This window comes from Hemiscyllium ocellatum, chromosome 6 (genome assembly GCF_020745735.1).
Source record: "Hemiscyllium ocellatum isolate sHemOce1 chromosome 6, sHemOce1.pat.X.cur, whole genome shotgun sequence".
Lineage (NCBI taxonomy): Eukaryota > Metazoa > Chordata > Chondrichthyes > Orectolobiformes > Hemiscylliidae > Hemiscyllium > Hemiscyllium ocellatum.
The window spans coordinates 48,772,402-48,790,547 of record NC_083406.1 but is presented as its reverse complement, the minus strand read 5'-3'; the positions used below and the strand labels follow the sequence as shown (position 1 = coordinate 48,790,547).

The 18,146-nt window shown below is 42.9% G+C and overlaps 1 protein-coding gene across 2 annotated transcripts in view; it reads right to left on the bottom strand.

Annotated features, from left to right (window-relative positions):
• Positions 1 to 18,146, bottom strand: part of uggt2 (UDP-glucose glycoprotein glucosyltransferase 2) — a 372,492-nt gene that overhangs the window by 56,180 nt on the left and 298,166 nt on the right. For both annotated transcript variants that reach the window (XM_060826541.1, XM_060826542.1), the window contains exons 30-31: positions 17,764 to 17,849; positions 13,425 to 13,509 (exon numbers count right to left, since the gene is read on the bottom strand). In XM_060826541.1, coding sequence (XP_060682524.1) covers positions 13,425 to 13,509; positions 17,764 to 17,849 — 171 coding nt within the window. The remainder of the gene's footprint in view (positions 1 to 13,424; positions 13,510 to 17,763; positions 17,850 to 18,146) is intronic.

Below are 18,146 nucleotides of genomic sequence, written 5' to 3'. Positions count from 1 at the left end.
TTATAGTGCGGCTTTATAGAACTTTAGTTAGGCCACAATTGCAATATTGTGTACAGTTCTGGTCACCACACACCAGAAGGTTGGTTTTTAGAGTGGAAACAGACCCTTCGCCCCAACAAGTCCACACCGACCCTCCGAAGCGCAACCCACCCATATCCCTACATTTACCCCTTACCTAACACTACAGGCAATTTAGCATGGCCAATTTACCTGGCCTGCACATCTTTGGACGGTGAGAGGAAACCGGAGCACCCGGCGGAAACCCACGCAGACACGGAGACAACGTGCAAACTCCACACAATCAGTCGCCTGAGGCGGGAACTGAACCTGGGTCTCTGCCGCTGTGAGGCAGCAGTGCTAACCACTGTGCCACCGTGCCGCCCACATACATGGTGTATGCTATGGAGACGGTACAGGAAATGTTTACCAAGATATTGTCTGGTATGGGGGATTTTAGCTATGTAGATAGACTAGATTTTGTTTCACTAGAACACAGGAGATTGAGGGGTGACCTAATAGATGTTTGTAAGGTTTTGAATGGCATGGATAGGGTGGAACGCATGAAGTTTTCTCCCAAGGTGCAGGGGCCAATTATAAGGGGACACAGATTCAAGAGTAAAAAGTGAGGTCTGCAGATGCTGGAGATCAGAGCTGAAAATGTGTTGCTGGTTAAAGCGCAGCAGGTCAGGCAGCATCCAAGGAGCAGGAAATTCGACGTTTCGGGCATAAGACCTTCATCAGGAATGAGGAAAGTGTGTCCAGCAGGCTAAGATAAAAGGTAGGGAGGAGGGACTTGGGGAAGGGGCAATGGAGATGTGATAGGTGGAAGGAGGTCAAGGTGAGGGTGATAGGCCGGACTGGGGTGGGGGCGGAGAGGTCAGGAAGAAGATTGCAGGTTAGGAGGGCGGTGCTGATTTCGAGGGAATCGACTGAGACAAGGTGGGGAGAGGGAAATGAGGAAACTGGAGAAATCGGAGATCATCCCTTGTGGTTGGAGGATTCCCAGGTGGAAGATGAGGCGCTCTTCCTCCAACCGTCGTGTTGTTATGTTCTGGCGATGGAGGAGTCCAAGGACCTGCATGTCCTCGGTGGAGTGGGAGGGAGAGTTAAAGTGTTGAGCCACGGGGTGGTTGTGTTGGTTGGTCCGGGCGTCCCAAAGGTGTTCCCTGAAGCGTTCCGCAAGTAGGCCGCCCGTCTCCCCAATATAGAGGAGGCCACATCGGGTGCAGCAGATGCAAAAGATGATGTGTGTGGAGGTGCAGGTGAATTTGTGGCGGATATGGAAGGATCCCTCGGGGCCTTGGAGAGAGGTAAGGGAGGAGGTGTGGGCGCAAGTTTTGCATTTCCTGTGGTTGCAGGGGAAGGTGCTGGGATTGGAGGTTGGGTTGGTGGGGGGTGTGGACCTGACGAGGGAGTCATGAAGGGAGTGGTCTTTGCAGAACGCAGATAGGGGAGGGGAGGGAAATATATCCCTGGTGGTGGGGTCCGTTTGGAGGTGGCAGAAATGACGGCAGATGATACGCTGTATACGGAGGTTGGTGGGGTGGTAGGTGAGAACCAGTGGGGTTCTGTACTGGTGGCGGTTGGAAGGACGGAGCTCAAGGGCGGAGGAGCGGGAAGTGGAGGAGATGCGGTGGAGGGCATCGTCGATCACGTCTGGGGGGAATTTGCGGTCTTTGAAGAAGGAGGCCATCTGGGCTGTACGGTACTGGAACTGGTCCTCCTGGGAGCAGATGCGGTGGAGACGAAGGAATTGGGAATATGGGATGCCATTTTTACAGGGGGCAGGGTGGGAGGAGGTGTAGTCCAGGTAGCTGTGGGAGTCAGTCTGTTTATAGTAGATGTCTGTGTTGATTCGGTCGCCCGAGATAGAAATGGAAAAGTCTAGGAAGGGGAGGGAGGAGTCTGAGACAGTCCAGGTGAATTTGAGGTCGGGATGGAAGGTGTTGGTAAAGTTGATGAACTGTTCAACCTCCTCGTGGGAGCACGAGGCAGCGCCGATACAGTCATCCATGTAGCAGAGGAAAAGGCGGGGTGGTGGTGCCAGTGTAGTTGCGGAAGATGGACTGTTTCACATATCCTACGAAGAGACAGGCATAGCTGGGGCCCATGCGGGTGCCCATGGCAACTCCTTTGGTTTGGAGGAAGTGGGGGGATTGGAAAGAGAAGTTATTCAGGGTGAGGACCAGTTCAGTCAGTCGAAGGAGGATGTCAGTGGAAGGGTACTGGTTGGTACGGCGGGAAAGGAAGAAGCGGAGGGCTTTGAATCCTTTGTGATGGGGGATGGAGGTGTACAGGGACTGGATGTCCATCGTGAAGATAAGGCATTGGGGACCGGGGAAGCGAAAATCATGGAGGAGGTGGAGGGCGTGGGTGGTGTCCCGAACGTAGGTGGGGAGTTCTTGGACTAAGGGGGACAGAACCGTGTCGAAGTACGTGGAGATGAGTTCGGTGGGGCAGGAGCAGGCTGGGAATGGGTCGGCCGGGGCAGGCAGGTTTGTGGATTTTGGGCAGGGGGTAGAAACGGGCGGTGCGGGGTTGTGGGACTATGAGATTGGAGGCGGTGGATGGGAGATCCCCTGAGGTGATGAGGTTATGGATGGTCTGTCAAGATGCAGGAAAGGAAGTTTAAAAGAGATGTGTAAAGCAGATTTTTCACACAAAAGGTAGTGAGTACCCGGAACACGTTGCCAGAGGAGGTGGTGGAAGCTGACACAAGAGCAGCATTCAAGAAACATCTGGATAAATACACAAATAGGAAGGGAACTGAGGGATACTGATCCTGTAAGCAAAGACAGTTTTAGTATGGAAGGATAAAATGTGTCGACACAAGCTTAGAGAGCCATAGGGCCTGTTCCTGGGCTGTATTGTTCTTTGTTCTCTTTATTCTTTGTTATATTAGTCTCTGGTGTCAGTTTAATTCTGGCAATGGAGGTGACTGAGATTAAAGTGACACTCAATACACTAGAGGACAGTTGACATCTGATCTTTGGTAGAATGAGTGAGCATATGGCTTTGAGAGATATTGTATTCTTGGTCCTTTCACTAACCCACTCACAAGCACCTCATGTTTATCCTTCACTAATCCACTCACAAGTGAACATTGCATTCCTGTTTCATTCATTCATAACTCCCTACTATAACAGTTTCATTCATTCATTCATGAAACCGCGGTTCTGTAGTATATTTTACTATCATAATATAGACCAAATTTAAACAACCCTACTAATTAAAACAAACCTTTCAACTATTACTGACTTTTCACCCTTCAATACTAATCAACCTTTGCTACGAGCAGTGTTTAGGCCTGTTTATTGCTGAATAAGTGTAGCATATCATAAGCAATACCAACCATCTCTTAGACCTGGAACACCAAACATTTCCCCAGTTAGTACGCACTTGTTAAATACCTTTTAACTGGGCCATTATCCCTTTAAGAAACTGTCAAAACAGCACTTATATGAAATTGCATGAATGAATAAAACTCACACAGGCAAATAGTAAACAAATCTCACAACCCAGCTACTGTAATCAGTTTCGTATCCTTTATTCTTTTATTAAGTACAGGTATAATTTCTAACCTATTCAGGACATTTGGCCTCGTATTTTTTTAACTAACATTTACTAACTTAAAAGACAAAAGGACAAACCCCTCTTAATTATGCAAGCAGACTGAACAGGCACTTTATTTTTCAATAAAAATATATTTTAAAAAATATTTTTTAATATTACAACAAATACAAAACAATACAATTCAAAACAATACAAAGAAAGAACACCGAAAAAAATGTAAAAAATCCCAAACCGACCTCATGGACAAATGTATAAATATGCATATGTAAAAATCCAAGTAACTACTTAACTAAATAATTAATTACCAACAACAAGCTAACAAATAACTTAGCTCAGCCAAACAAAACACTCACTCTCAAATATCACATTCATGTTTGCAATGCCCCCTCTCTGGATATTGGCCTCATAAAGCACAATTGCTAAAGCTATATAAAAGCCCTTATTAGTGTGGCAGATAAATCTGTGTCCAGGTATTCCAAAAACGGCTGCCAAATCTTTAGAAATTCCCAGTTTTGTGGTGTACCATACTTGTGAGAAAATTTAAGAGGATATACTCCACATCAATCTTCCGCCAACTCAACAGGCCCGGAGGATTTTCGGATATCCAACCTAACAAGATATCTTTTCTTGCAAGTGAGTGAGGATGTTGAAAGTTTTTTTTATGTGCATCTAAGGGAACACACTGTGCAGGCCAAGAAGAGGAGAGATCGGGTCCTTCTCCACTCTCACACCCAAAATCCCCTCCATTGCACCCACCACAGTGCTCCAGTGTGTTTGAAGCTTACCACAGGAGCAGAGACAATGGGTAAGAGTGCCCATACCAACCTTGCACTTGGGACATGCTGAAAATACCCCTGGTTTAAATTTTGACAAATAATCTGGAGCCAAGTGGACCCTGTGAAGAATTTTCAATTGTAAAGCATGGATCCTTTGCAAATTGATATTTTTCTTGCATTTTCCCAAATATCTTCCCATGTCTCTGAGGAGACTTTGATGCCTAACTCTCTCTCCCACACCCTGCAGAGTCAATCAAACTCTCTTAAGGGGCGCCCCCCAATTGATGTTATAAAGTGCTGACAGAAAGGGTACTGTTAGCACTGAGTACCCTCCTCGCTATGTCGGATTTGTAGGGACCAGTCAAAGTGTAGTCTTTTTTTGAATAAAATCTATAAGTTGGAAAAAAAATGAAAGAGGTCTCTGTTCGATAACTCATATTTTCGTGCTAACTGTTCAAAGGACAGCATCTCCCTCGAATAAATCGCCCATGCAAGACACACCTCTAGCTGCCCAATGTTTGAATCCTGAATCTATCTTCCCTGGTTGAAAACCCAGCATACTCACTACAGGTGTAAGAGAAGATGTTTTGCCAATATTGCCTTCCCTCTACCGAATTGTCCTCCATGCCTTAACAGTATTGATAACTATTGGGTTATGGCAATATTCCCTAACTGCCCTCATTTTATCCAAAAGCAGCAAGCTAGTAAGGGGGCACCCTGCCTGAGAGGTTTCGCTTATCTAACCATATTAAAACAGGGTCACCACAAGCCCAAACGCTCAAGCTTAGTTGATAGCTTAAAATGTCTGGGAGATCCACTGCCCCCAATTTGTGAGGCAATTGCAGCTTAGTTAATTTAATTAGGGGCCACTTAAGATGACAAATGAAAAGAGATGCACCAGCCTTTCAGTCTCCTGAACATTTGCTTATTGAAAATCATGGGGAGCATTCATATAAAGGGTACAACAAACGGGGGAGAATATTCACCTTAATAAGCACTATCCGACCTAACCATGAGACCTGAAGTGCCTCCCATCTTTGAACTGATTTGATTTTGTCGAATATTCGAACAAAATTAGCTTTGAACAACCAATCAAGATCTGGAATGATGAATAAGCCCAAAAACATAAACCCCGCCCTGTGACCACTTAAATGAAAAATGATATTTGCCCTCAAGATCTAGCACCTTCATAAGACCACCCATAGGCATATCTGCTTTTGCAAAATTAATCTTATACCCCAAAAAGGTGCAAACGAGCTGATGCATGGTACCAGGCGAGGCACCAAAACCTCTGGATTTGACAAAACAAATGAGGACATCGTCCACTTACAACGAAATCTTATGTAATTTTGACCCCATATCTGGAGCCGATATATTACAAATGGCCTCTGCCAATGGTTCAATCACCAACATAAAAGGCAATGGTGAAAGAGACACCCCTGCCGGCTGCCCCTAAAAATGTTAAAATTCCTTGACCGTACTCCGTTGGTGATGACCACAATGAGAGAGTCATGGTAGAGAACCTTTACCCATCTTATAAAGGCTTTGCCTAGCCAAACTGCTCCAGAGCATAAAAAGGGTACAGCCACTCAACTCAGTCAAATGCCTTCTCTGCATCTATAGAAATCACTAATCCCTGGATTTACTGTTGTTGACATACTTGAATTACATTATGCAGCCTCCTAACATTATTGGAGGATCTGTGGCCCTTCATGAAGCCCGTCTGGTCCTCTTTAACTATAGAAGGTAACACAGTCTCCAGCCTTAATGCAAGAGTCTTAGAGAGGATTTGAAGTCCACATTTAAGAGTGAAATGGGCCTGTATGAAGCACAGTCCCCCAGGACCTTCCCTTTTTTAAGAATAGGCAAAATATTGGCCTCGCTCAGAGACAGCAGGAGACGATCATGACCATATGAGTCATTGAGCATGTTGAGCATCAGGTCTGACAGTATGTTTATAAATTCCTTAAAGAATTTGCTGGGTAGTCCATCAGGACCAGGCACCTTTCCACTCTTAAACTGCTTCCCAGCCTCCTACACCTCTTGCTCTGATAAAGGGGCATTGAGAAAAGACTCTTGTTGGGGGTCACACCTGGGAGCTCCAGATCTTTGAAAAAGGACTCAATCTTGGCCCACCTCTCCTCACACCCTTCAGATTGGCATTAAATTAGATTAGATTACTTACAGTGTGGAAACAAGCTCTTCGGCCCAACAAGTCCACACCAACCCTCCAAAGAGCAACCCACACAGACCCGTTCCCCTACATTTACCCATTCGCCTAACACTATGGGCAATTTGGCATGGCCAAGTCACCTAAGCTGCACATTTTTTTTTGGTTTGTGGGAGGAAACCGGAGCACCCGGAGTATATCCACGCAGACACAGGGAGAATGTGCAAACTCCACACAAACAGTTGCCTGAGGCAGGAATTGAACCCGGGTCTCTGGCGCTATGAGGCAGCAGTGCGAACCACTGTGCCGCCCACTTAGACTAAAATCTCTGGAATGCCACACTAGTCACATGTTAGATTCCCAGACCTTTCCCTAATCAACGTAATGGCTTGAGGGACACTCCTTTTCCTGGCGAGATATACTAGGTACTTGACTGGCTTGTCACCATGCTCATGTAATCTTTGCTTTGCAAAAGTAAGCTCCTTCTTTGCTGTCTGTGAGAGCATGGAATTCAATACAGACCGCAGCACTGTAATCCTCTGTAGCTTGACCAATGAGGGCCTGTCAAAGTAAGCCTTATCAGCTGCCTTCAACCATGAAAAGAATGCAGTCACTTTTGAAGAAAAACAGTACTACAGTTAAAAAGGTGGGAATAGAAGGCTCAGTATCATCTTAGATGCAACAAAAAAAATGGTTGAGAACAGAAAACGAGAATAATTGCTCTTCAGACAGAGGGATGGTGGAATCAAGGGTTAATATTGGGACTAGAGTAAAAAGTGAGGTCTGCAGATGCTGGAGATCACAGCTGAAAATGTGTTGCTGATTAAAGCACAGCAGGTCAGGCAGCATCCAAGGAACAGGAAATTCGACGTTTCGGGCCAGAGCCCTTCATCAGGAATGAGGAATATTGGGACTAATCTTTTTCTAACACAAAAAATTCAAAGATATTGGAATATGGGAAGGGGGGTTGGAATTTCACAATAAGGAGTGCAGGAGAGCATGCTTGCAGTGATTTAAAATGGACATAAGGGGCAACGTTTTCATGCGTGTAAGGAATGAGCTGCCAGAAGAAATGTGGAGCTGAAAATGTGTTGCTGGAAAAGCGCAGCAGGTCAGGCAGCATCCAAGGAACAGGGAATTCGACGTTTCGAGCATAAGCCCTTCAATGAGAAGAAATGTGGAGGCTGGTACAATTACAACATTTAACAGGTTTATGAATAGAAGAGTTTAGAAGGATATGGGTCAAATGCTGGCAAATAGGGCTAGATTAATTTAGGATATCTGTTCGATATAGATGATTTGGACTGAAGGGTCAGTTTCCATGCTCTACAGCTCTACGACTCTATTTGCCTTCTTCACTGTCAGCTACACCTGCCTGCTTATTTGGAATGACTGATGAACAAGGACACCCAGATCTTGTTCCACCTCCACAATTCTGAATGTATTATCATTCAAATAACAATCTCTCTTCCTGGTTTTGCTTTCAAAGTAACAACCTCATATTTATCTAAAATATATTGCATCTGGCATGCATTTGTCTACTTTGTATTATCTGCAAACTTAAAGTATAAAACATGACGATACTGCTCCTTTAAGAAGACTATGTTGTGCTTATTTGCTTTTCAGAGAGGTAATAAAAGACATAGACTCTGAAGTCTAACTTGAAGGGTTTTGGGGCTAGATTCATTAAAGCTAACTGATACTGCCTCAGGAAACAGGTTTTCATGTTTAAAAAAAACACTTGTACAATGAAAGGGGAGCGGCCAGTTCTTCCAGCTCAGCTTTGGTCTGGTCTGGTTTAGTTTTTAAGCAGTAATGTTGAAAAGGTTACTAGATCTAAAGAAGCAGGTCTATGCTGATCCTCCTCTCTCTCTGACTTCTCTCCTGTAAGAACCTGTGTCTTATTTTACCTTTTGTGCCAAGGTGATTGTTGCATCATTAAGTTTAAATAATCTGTTGGGTTTTCAGATAGGTTAAGTTATTCGATGTTTTGCTTGTGTTTCATTCAATAAATACATTCTGTTTTGTTTAAAACTAAGTAGTTTGACCAGGTGCATCTCTGCTGAAATATTTGCATTACATCTGTTGAAAACAACTAGCGAAGTTAGGGTCTGGACGAGTTCTTTGAAATGTTTTGAGGGGTCTGGCCTGATCCATAATAATATCATTAATGTATATTGTGAATAGGTGGGATCATTGCACTGATCATTGCAGTACCCCATTAGTCACTCTCTGCCACTCAGAAAAAGATCAGTTTATTCCTACTCTGTTTTCTGTCCATCCAATAGTTCTCAAAGAATCCCTACATTATATTTTAAAGAATCCCTACAGGGCATTCAGCATCTGACCTCTGAACAGCATCCCATCCAGATCCACTCATCCACCCTAACCTTATAACCATGCATTAACTATGGCTAATTCCACAGTTTTGCATTCCTGGATACTACGTGGCCAATCCACCTAACATGCACCTTGTTGGATTATGGGAGGAAACTGGAGTAACCAACAGAAACCCATGCAAGTAGAGGGAGAATATGCAAACACTGCACAGACAAATGCCCATGACTGGAATCGAACCCAGATCCCTGGTGCTGTGAGACTGCAATGCTAACTGTGCCACTGTGCCACCATGCCACTTCTAATCTACTTCAATCCATTTCAGTGCATAACCTCCTGTCCCATGCAATTTAATTTTAAACGATAATCTCTTATGTGAGATCTTTTTGAAAGCCTTCTGAAAATCCAAGTAAAGCATGCCCACTAGTTCCTTCTTATCCATTCTACCAGTTACATCCTCAAAACATTCCAGCAGATTGATCAAGTACTTTTCCCCATCATAAGTTCACATTGTTGCTGTCTGATCCTTACATGGACTTACTGGGGTTAAATTGGATAGCTCTAAAATGATGCATAGAAACAGAGTGCTCAAGTAACCTGCAACTATTAAATGCACTGCAGACAGCCCACCAACCTTTTTGAGATTTCAACATGCAATCTATTGTCTGCATTCATAAGCAGAGAGCCCAAAATCAAGAGGTAGTTATCCATTGACAGCCAGCTGTACTAAATCAGGGCAGGTGCATCAGACCTTGAGCATGGTATAGAAGACATTCTACAATTGAAAAAGCGAAGAATGACAGACCAGGGAACATTGAGGAAGTACTTCCTGCATCACACTGGAAATATTGCCAGCAGAGCTAGAAGGTGTTTCATATATTCAACAAGGAGCAAAGTGTCAGGATACCCTCCAGAAACATGAGGTGTTGGGAACAAATAGCTACAGAAGCTCATGGCAAAACTGTCATCAGAGGAGCTGGATATAACGACACAAGAAGTTAATGATCTCACATGTGGAGTGAAGATCGGCGATAAATCTTCACGTGTACCACAGGTTGACAGTTACTTCGGCATGCATCACTTAAACATAAACATATACATATAATCAGTGATACTCTTCTGTCTTGACTTGCAGATGATGCTGCACAACTAGTGCCAGCAGAAATTATTTATAGGGAAGCAGGACATCCCTCATGGAGGAGATGTTGCCAGCCCTTATGGTGACAGCCATTATTTAGGTTATGCCAGTAAGAGGGCTGAAACTATCAAAAGAGAGATTATAGTATACAGTTGAGTGCCTGTCTGATGCGGAGGTCTAAATATTTAGTCAACTAATGGCTGCTTGCAGATTAACATGCGTTAGTCTTACTTAGTGTGTGACACATAAGAAAGATGGCCATTAGATTGGATTGGAATTATTTCTTATAGTTATTTGATGATGTTAAGGACTGAAGAACATCAGACACACTGTTGGCAACTTTTAAAAGTTGATTTTGAGGAAGTTTAAGCAGTTTGACAGGTTGCTCTATGTGCACAGTGCATTAACAGAGGATATCATTGTAAATAACATATTGGGTTGCAAGTCAGTGTAGTCCTCTCCATGATGGCCTAGATGTGGAGTTTAAAAATGCTGTCTGCAAAATGCCACTGCAATGGATTATTGTGAAATATTTCCCTTTTATCAACATTTCCGTCGGCCAACTCACTCACTCTACCATCTACTGACTTACCTAACCTTCCAGAACCCTACCCATTCACTAACACTCACACTGGATCTAAACTCACCTTCGGCAGCTCGTGATGTGGAGGGAGGGGTGGGGGTGCATACAGGACTTCCACAGAGTTTTCTAAGCAACACTGCATTCCAACTGGCTGGACTCAGAAGATTGGCAAGGATCATTCAGCGGCATTGTTTCGGGGGAAGTTGGATTTTTATTGAGTCAGTAGAGGTTGGAGCTTCATTGAGTCAGGGACAATTGGAGCAACATCAAGTCAGGGGAACTGGAATCATAGAATCCCTACAGTGCAGAAAGAAGTCACTGAGCTCAGCAAATTTGCACTGATCCTCCAAAGAGTAGCTCACCCAGATCCCTGTATTTACCATGGCATCTAGTCTGACATCTCTGGACACTATGGGGCAAATTAGCACAGTAAATCCACCTAACCAGCACACCTTTGGACTGTGGGACAAAACTGGAGCACCCAGTGGTAACAATGAAGATATGGTGAGAACAAGCAAACTCCACACAAACAGATCCTGCATGTCATGGAGCAGAAACTAATCAAGATGGAAGGCATGTGCAGCTTCTTCAGTGATATTCTAATTAACAGAAAGTGAGAAACAGCATGCTGTAGCATTAAACAAATTTTGAGGTTAACTTCAGGATTATGGATGAAACTAAGAAGCACAAGAGTTGCTTCATGGTGTCAAGTGCATCATACCTGGGTCACCAAATAGATGAATGGAAGATATCCACCCAACATAGGAGAAGGTAAAGGGGATTTTCATAGAATCATAGAATCTTTACAGTGTGAAAACAGGCCATTCTGTTCTACAAGTCCATACCAGCCCTCCGAACAGTAACCCACCCAGAACCACTCCCCTACTACTCTACATTTACCCTTAACTAATGCTCCTAACCGACACATCCCTGAACAGTATGGGCAATTTTAGCATGACCAATTCACCTTTACAAGTTTGGATTGTGGGAGTAAACTGGAACACCAGGAGGAAACCCATGCGGAGACGGGGAGAATATACAAACTCCAGCAGAGCCTGAGGCTGGAATCAAACCCAGGTCCCTGGTGCTGTGAGGCAGCTGTGCAAACCACTGAGCCACCGTGCAGCCCTTTTGAAAGCAAAGAAACCAGAGGACAAAGAAGAGTGTCGAACAATACACACCAATCCTATAAATGTTCTAAATTCTTTCCCAATTTCTGAACTTTTTCCTCCAGCACTCCACCTCCCCCATTACTACTTGAATAAATGCCACTCCCTCCACACTTCACGCCAGCTCTGATGAAGAACCATTTGAATTCGAAACATTAGCTTGCTTTCTCTCCATGGATGCTGCCTGGCCTACTCTGATTGCCCGCAGTTTTTGTTTTCAGCCCAATTTAGCTAATACAGTCATTCCACTGTATCAGCAGCTCATAGTTAAATCAGATTGAGACTGATCTGTGGAATGTCAGAAAGTACAGGAAAAAGTGAACTGCTGATAGAGATGCTGCTTTAACCTACTAGCGTCCCAAGCCGCAATTTATTGTCATGTCTAATGCCTCATCATAGCAGTTATCTCACAGAGTAAGCAGCCTGTAGTATAAGCTTTATGTACCTTAAATTCCTGTCAAAATTAACCCATAATTTGAGAAAAAGGCAGAAGAAAATCATTAATGGTATTATTAAATTCCAAGTACGTGCATGTTAGGGAATTCAGTTTGCTCACTTCTCCAAACGTCCACCCATACTACCTTACCCCATTCAAACTCCCTGGATGGCCTCTCATGTCCCTAATGTCAAGGTCAGCTTCTCATCAACCTCCAAGGTTCTGCATGCTAAAATACAGTCCTTTTTTCTCCTACATACAGGACAAAACAATGAAGCCAAGGGTGGCAATTAGATGTGTTATACATTTCACAAGTAATTCACTCGTAACATTTCACAATATTAAAAACATTCCACTAGGCTACAGAGAATTAAACTGCTAGTTATTCAATCTTTTTAAAGTTTCAATATATGAATCCAAAATCATTTGAAACCACTTATTTTGTGCAAAAATACATAATAGAGATCAAAAGCCAGAACTGTCAATCAAGCCAGGATGTTGGAAGTGAAATAAACTCCTTCTCTGAGGTGGGTGGAAATGATGTGAAACTCTCCTAACTATGAGGGTGGTGCAATCAGATATGGTCAATGATCTCAAAAAGGAATCAGATGGATCTATAAAAGAAATAAATTTGCAGCTCTACAAGGAGAGAATGAGGAATGGGAGTGACTGCACGGATCTACAGAGAACCAGCATGGACTCGATGGTCCAAATGTACTGTAAACAACTCAGTGATTCTTTAACAATGACAAGACTTTTGCTGATTTCTGCTGCAGCACTGGCTGCAGAGATTGAAATTAAAAACGGGCAGACCACCCACATGGATGGAAGTTTTCTTTTTCAATTTGGCTTCTATTATCACCCCACACTTACAAATGAACAGTTTTCGGGGAAAGGATGATGCTAGGGTTACAGATTTCATCATAGTACAATTGATCAAGGTGAAGTGGGGGCTTCAGTCAATTGTCAGCTTAGGGTCACAAGGAAATAATTCAGTGCACACTAACAGCTTGGTCAAAATTTGCGCCATCTCAATATCAAGATTCCAAATTTGAAAAACACAATAGGTGCCTGTTTTCTTAAACTAACAGAATTATTGCTGTATTTTTCAAAATCAGCCCTGCGAGAGTCAAGTGTCATGTTCAATGAGATGATTTTATCACAAACAAACTGTCCAAAGATAAAATCAAATTATACAAACGAGGAACTACTTATGACATATTCACAATTGTATTTACCTACCTGAACTTTGAGGATTTTGCTTTTGAAACTGTTCAGTACTACAACAACATCATCTGCAACATCGGGAGAATCTGTGCCTTCATGCCTGCAGGAGAGATTACAACTGATCACCAATGATATCACACACTATTATCAAAACAATTTGGACCCTGGAAATGACATAAATTAGAAGATGGAGTCACACGCTAGCAGGAAATAGTAGAGTGGCATCATAGAGGACAGAAAGGTCCTTTGGTCTCTCAAGTTTGTACTGCCAAAAATATACTACTAAACACACAAGTTCCAATTTTCTTGCACTGGGCCCACAGCCTCGAATGGTATGATTCTTCAAGTGCTCATTCAAGTACTTTTTAAAGAGTTATGAGGTTTCCTGCCTCAACTGCCCTCCTAGGCAGTGAATATCACACTCTTACCATACTCTGGGTAAAGAAACTTTTCCTAAAATCTCTCAAAACCCTACCTTTCACTTAAAATTATGCCCCTTTGTTATTGACCCTTCGACTACTAGGAACAGTTGCTTTCTATTCACCCTGTCTGTGCCCCTCAATCATATACATCTCTATCAGGACCCCTCTCAACATTCCCTGCTCCAAAGAAAATAATCTGAGCTTATCCAGCTTCTTTTTATTGCCGAAATACTACATCTTAAAAACATCCTGGTAGATCTCCTTTGCACTCCTTCTCGTGCAATCACATCTTTCCTATAATGTGGTGACCACACATTACTCCAGCTACGGCCTTACAAAACTTCCGTAAAACTTCAGTTGCTCTTATAATCAATACCACGACTGATAAAAACAAGTGTTCTGTATGCCTTCTTAACTATATTAACCTGCCCTGTCACCTTCAGGGATCAGTGGACAAGCACCCCAAGATTCCTTTGTTCCTTTGAGCTTTTTGGTGTCTTGCCATTCATTGAGTACTCTTGTTTTGTTCCGTCTTCTAAAGTGCATCACCTCACATTTAACAGAGTCAAGTTCATCTGACATTGATTTGCCCTTCTGACCGATCCATTTATATCCTTCTGTAACTTAACACCTTCCTCTTCACTGTCAACCACATGGACAATCTTTGTGCCATCCACAAACTTACTTATCATTACTCCCAGCATTCTCACCTACATCATTTATGAATATCACATATAATAAGGGTACCAGCATGGATCCCTGTCATATGCCACTGCACATCGGGCTGCAGTCACACAAACAGATGGCTACCACCACTCTCTATCTCCTGTCACTAAATCAATTTTGGTTCCAATGTGTCAGGCTACTCTGAATCTCATGAATTCTTCTTTATCAGTTTTCCTTGTGAAATTTTGTAAAAGACCTTGCTGAAACCCATATAAATTGCATCTCACCACCTGCTTTCACCCACCCTCTGAAAGTCAAGTCTAAAAACAATTTTGGATGTTGAAGGTGGTCATCTATCATTCTTCTAAATTCCAATGAGTAAAGGCCCAATTACTCAACCTCTCCTTGGAAGAAAGTTCCTCCATACTGGTATCAGCTTAATAAACTGACTTTTCTTAGATAAAGGGTCCAAAACAGCATTCCAGCTATAGTTTAACTATGGCCTTGTACAGATTTGGCAAAACCTCCCTACTCTTATGTTCCATTTACTTTGAAATAAATGCTGACATTTAATTTAATTTTATTCTCCACTAAACTTGGATGCTAGCTTTTATAATTCATGCACAAGCACTTGCTTAACAAAGACCTGTTCACTGACTCTCAGCTTGAATTCTGGCAAATCCACACAACTCCTGACTCCATTATGACTTTCGTTCAAACATGGAAAGAAAGAGATGATTGTACAGGTGAGAGTTATTTGGCTTAACATCAAGGCCACCTTAGGCTGAGTGTGGTATCAAGAAGCCCTAGCAAAATTGGAGTCAATGGCAATTGAGGAAAACTCTCCATTGGTTGGAGTCACACATGACACAAAGGATAATGGTTATGGTTGTTGGAGATCAGTCATCTCAGCTCCTGGACATCTCTGCAGGAGGTCCTAAGAGTATTGTTCTAGGCCCATCCATCTTCAGCTGCTTCATCAAAGATCTTTCACCCATCATGAAGTCAGAAAAAGAGATATTTGCTAATGATTGCACAATCTTCAGCATCATTCATGACACCTCAAACTGAAGCAACTCATGTCCAAATGCAGCAAATCATGAACAACATTCACACTTTAGCTGAAAAACTGCAAATAATGTTTGTACAATATCAGTGTCCTTTCTCAGGTCAACATTTCTAGCATTCAGGTAGTGATTGAAATCAATCAGTTCCATTGGCAGGTCACATTTTTCACATGCCTGATACAAAACCTCCAACACAATTTTCCTGTCTTGAGCTCCTTCACTGCAGGTGGTTACCAGAGGCTCAGAGAAAACACTTAATTCAAGGATGTCCTCAGAACCTCCCTGAAAAAATGCAAGATCCCCATTTAGTTGTGGTAATTTCTAACCCAAGATTCCCAAACTGGAAAAGGAGCTTTCATGATGATGCCATCCATTTTGAGCACCTAGATGGAGGCCAACACAAACAGTGAAGTAAGCATGCAAAAAAACTTGCGTATCTCACCAATCCTGCTTCAGCGAGAGTGTGTGGATCCAGCATCAGACTGGCCCAGCCACCTCAGTACTCTCAAATTCATAGTGGATGAATGATTTGGAGATGAATTCCACAGGCCCACCAACCTTTTTCAGAATGGCAGCCGGTGACGAGCGGTGTCCCGCAGGGTTCAGTGTTGGGGCCACAGCTATTTGTATTATATATTAATGATTTGCATGAAGGGACTGGGAGCATTCTAGCCAAGTTTGCAGAAGATACAAAGTTAGGTGGACAGGCAGGTAGTACTGAGGAAGTGGGGAGGCTACAGAAGGATCTAGACAGTTTGGGAGAGTGGTCCAGGAAATGGCTGATGGAATTCAACGTGAGCAAATGCGAGGTCTTGCACTTTGGCAAAAAGAATAAAAGCATAGACTACTTTCTAAATGGTGAGAAAATTAGTAAAGCCAAAGTACAAAGGGATCTGGGAGTGCTAGTCGAGGATTCTCTAAAGGTAAACATACAGGTTGAGTCCGTGATTAAGAAAGCGAATGCAATGTTGTCACTTATCTCAAGAGGGTTGGAATATAAAAGCAGAGATGTGCTACGGAGACTTTATAAAGCTCTGGTTAGGCCTCATTTGGAGTACTGTGTCCAGTTTTGGTCCCCACACCTCAGGAAGGACATGCTGGCACTGGAACGTGTCCAGCGGAGATTCACACGAATGATCCCTGGAATGGTAGGTCTAACATATGAGGAACGGCTGAGGATCCTGGGATTATATTCATTGGAGTTTAGAAGATTGAAGGGAGACTTAATAGAGACGTACAAGATAATACATGGCTTGGAAAGGGTGGACGCTAGGAAATTATTTCCATTAGGCGAGGAGACTAGGACCCGTGGACACAGCCTTAGAATTAGAGGGGGTCAATTCAGAACAGAAATGCGGAGACATTGCTTCAGCCAGAGGGTGGTGGGCCTGTGGAATTCATTGCCACGGAGTGCAGTGGAGGCCGGGACGCTAAATGTCTTCAAGGCAGAGATTGATAGATTCTTGTTGTCTCGAGGAATTAAGGGCTACGGGGAGAATGCTGGTAAGTGGAGTTGAAATGGCAATCAGCCATGATTGAATGGCGGAGTGGACTTGATGGGCCGAATGACCTTACTTCCATTCCTATGTCTTATGGTCTTATGCCGGTGTTGGACTGGGGTTTACGAAGTTAAAAATCACACAACACCAGGTTATAGTCCAACAGGTTTAATTGGAAACACACAAGCTTTCGGAGCGACGCTCCTTCATCAGGTGATTGTCAATCATAATGACAATCACCTGATGGAGCGTCGCTCTGAAAGCTAGTGTGCTTCCAATTAAACCTGTTGGACTATAACCTGGTGTTGTGTGATTTTTAACATAGTGAAAGAAAGTCATCATTAATTCCCACAGCCTCAATAACTTGAAGAAGATCAAGCTATTCTATGACTGTATCAATGAGTAATCTTTCACCAAGTAAGCACAAAGCGTTTGGACTTTTTGGCCAAAAGTTATCAATTGACTCAGGCAGGAGATTGATCACTGCTTGAGTGTAAAGGTTATTTACTTCTTTGGAGCATCCACAGAACCACTCCACAAAATTCACAAACCAATTACATTCACCACAAAGCCAATGCAACCACAAATTATTTTACCTATTAAATGACTCTTAACATTGTGTATCACTTGTGTGGAAACAAAATTTTACCAACTTGTGGTTGGTGATAAGGTAACATTTATTTCATATGGTTTTACTTACATAAATATCTGGTAGATATTGCTAGATCTCCCTTTGCGTAAGCGAAGCAACCAAGTGCCTGGATTTGCTTTTAGCTGAAAGTAACCCTTTAAAAATGAAATCTGAAGTTAACAAAATCTTTTCTGTGCAAGGCAAAACCACCGTTTTTGTCATTTCGTTGATGCTTTGCAATATAGATGAGGGGCTGACTTAAAAATCGACTTGGTTCACACAGAAATGATGACAAAATTACAAGAAATAGACTTATTATAATAAATTTAGCATTACCAGTAAATTTCTCATTGTAGCACAAAGTGAATCAAGTGATACCATTTTATAATATGGGGTTATAGTTTTGCCATGGCAGCAGCCTTGCAACTCATAAGATGATGGTTGCACCTGAT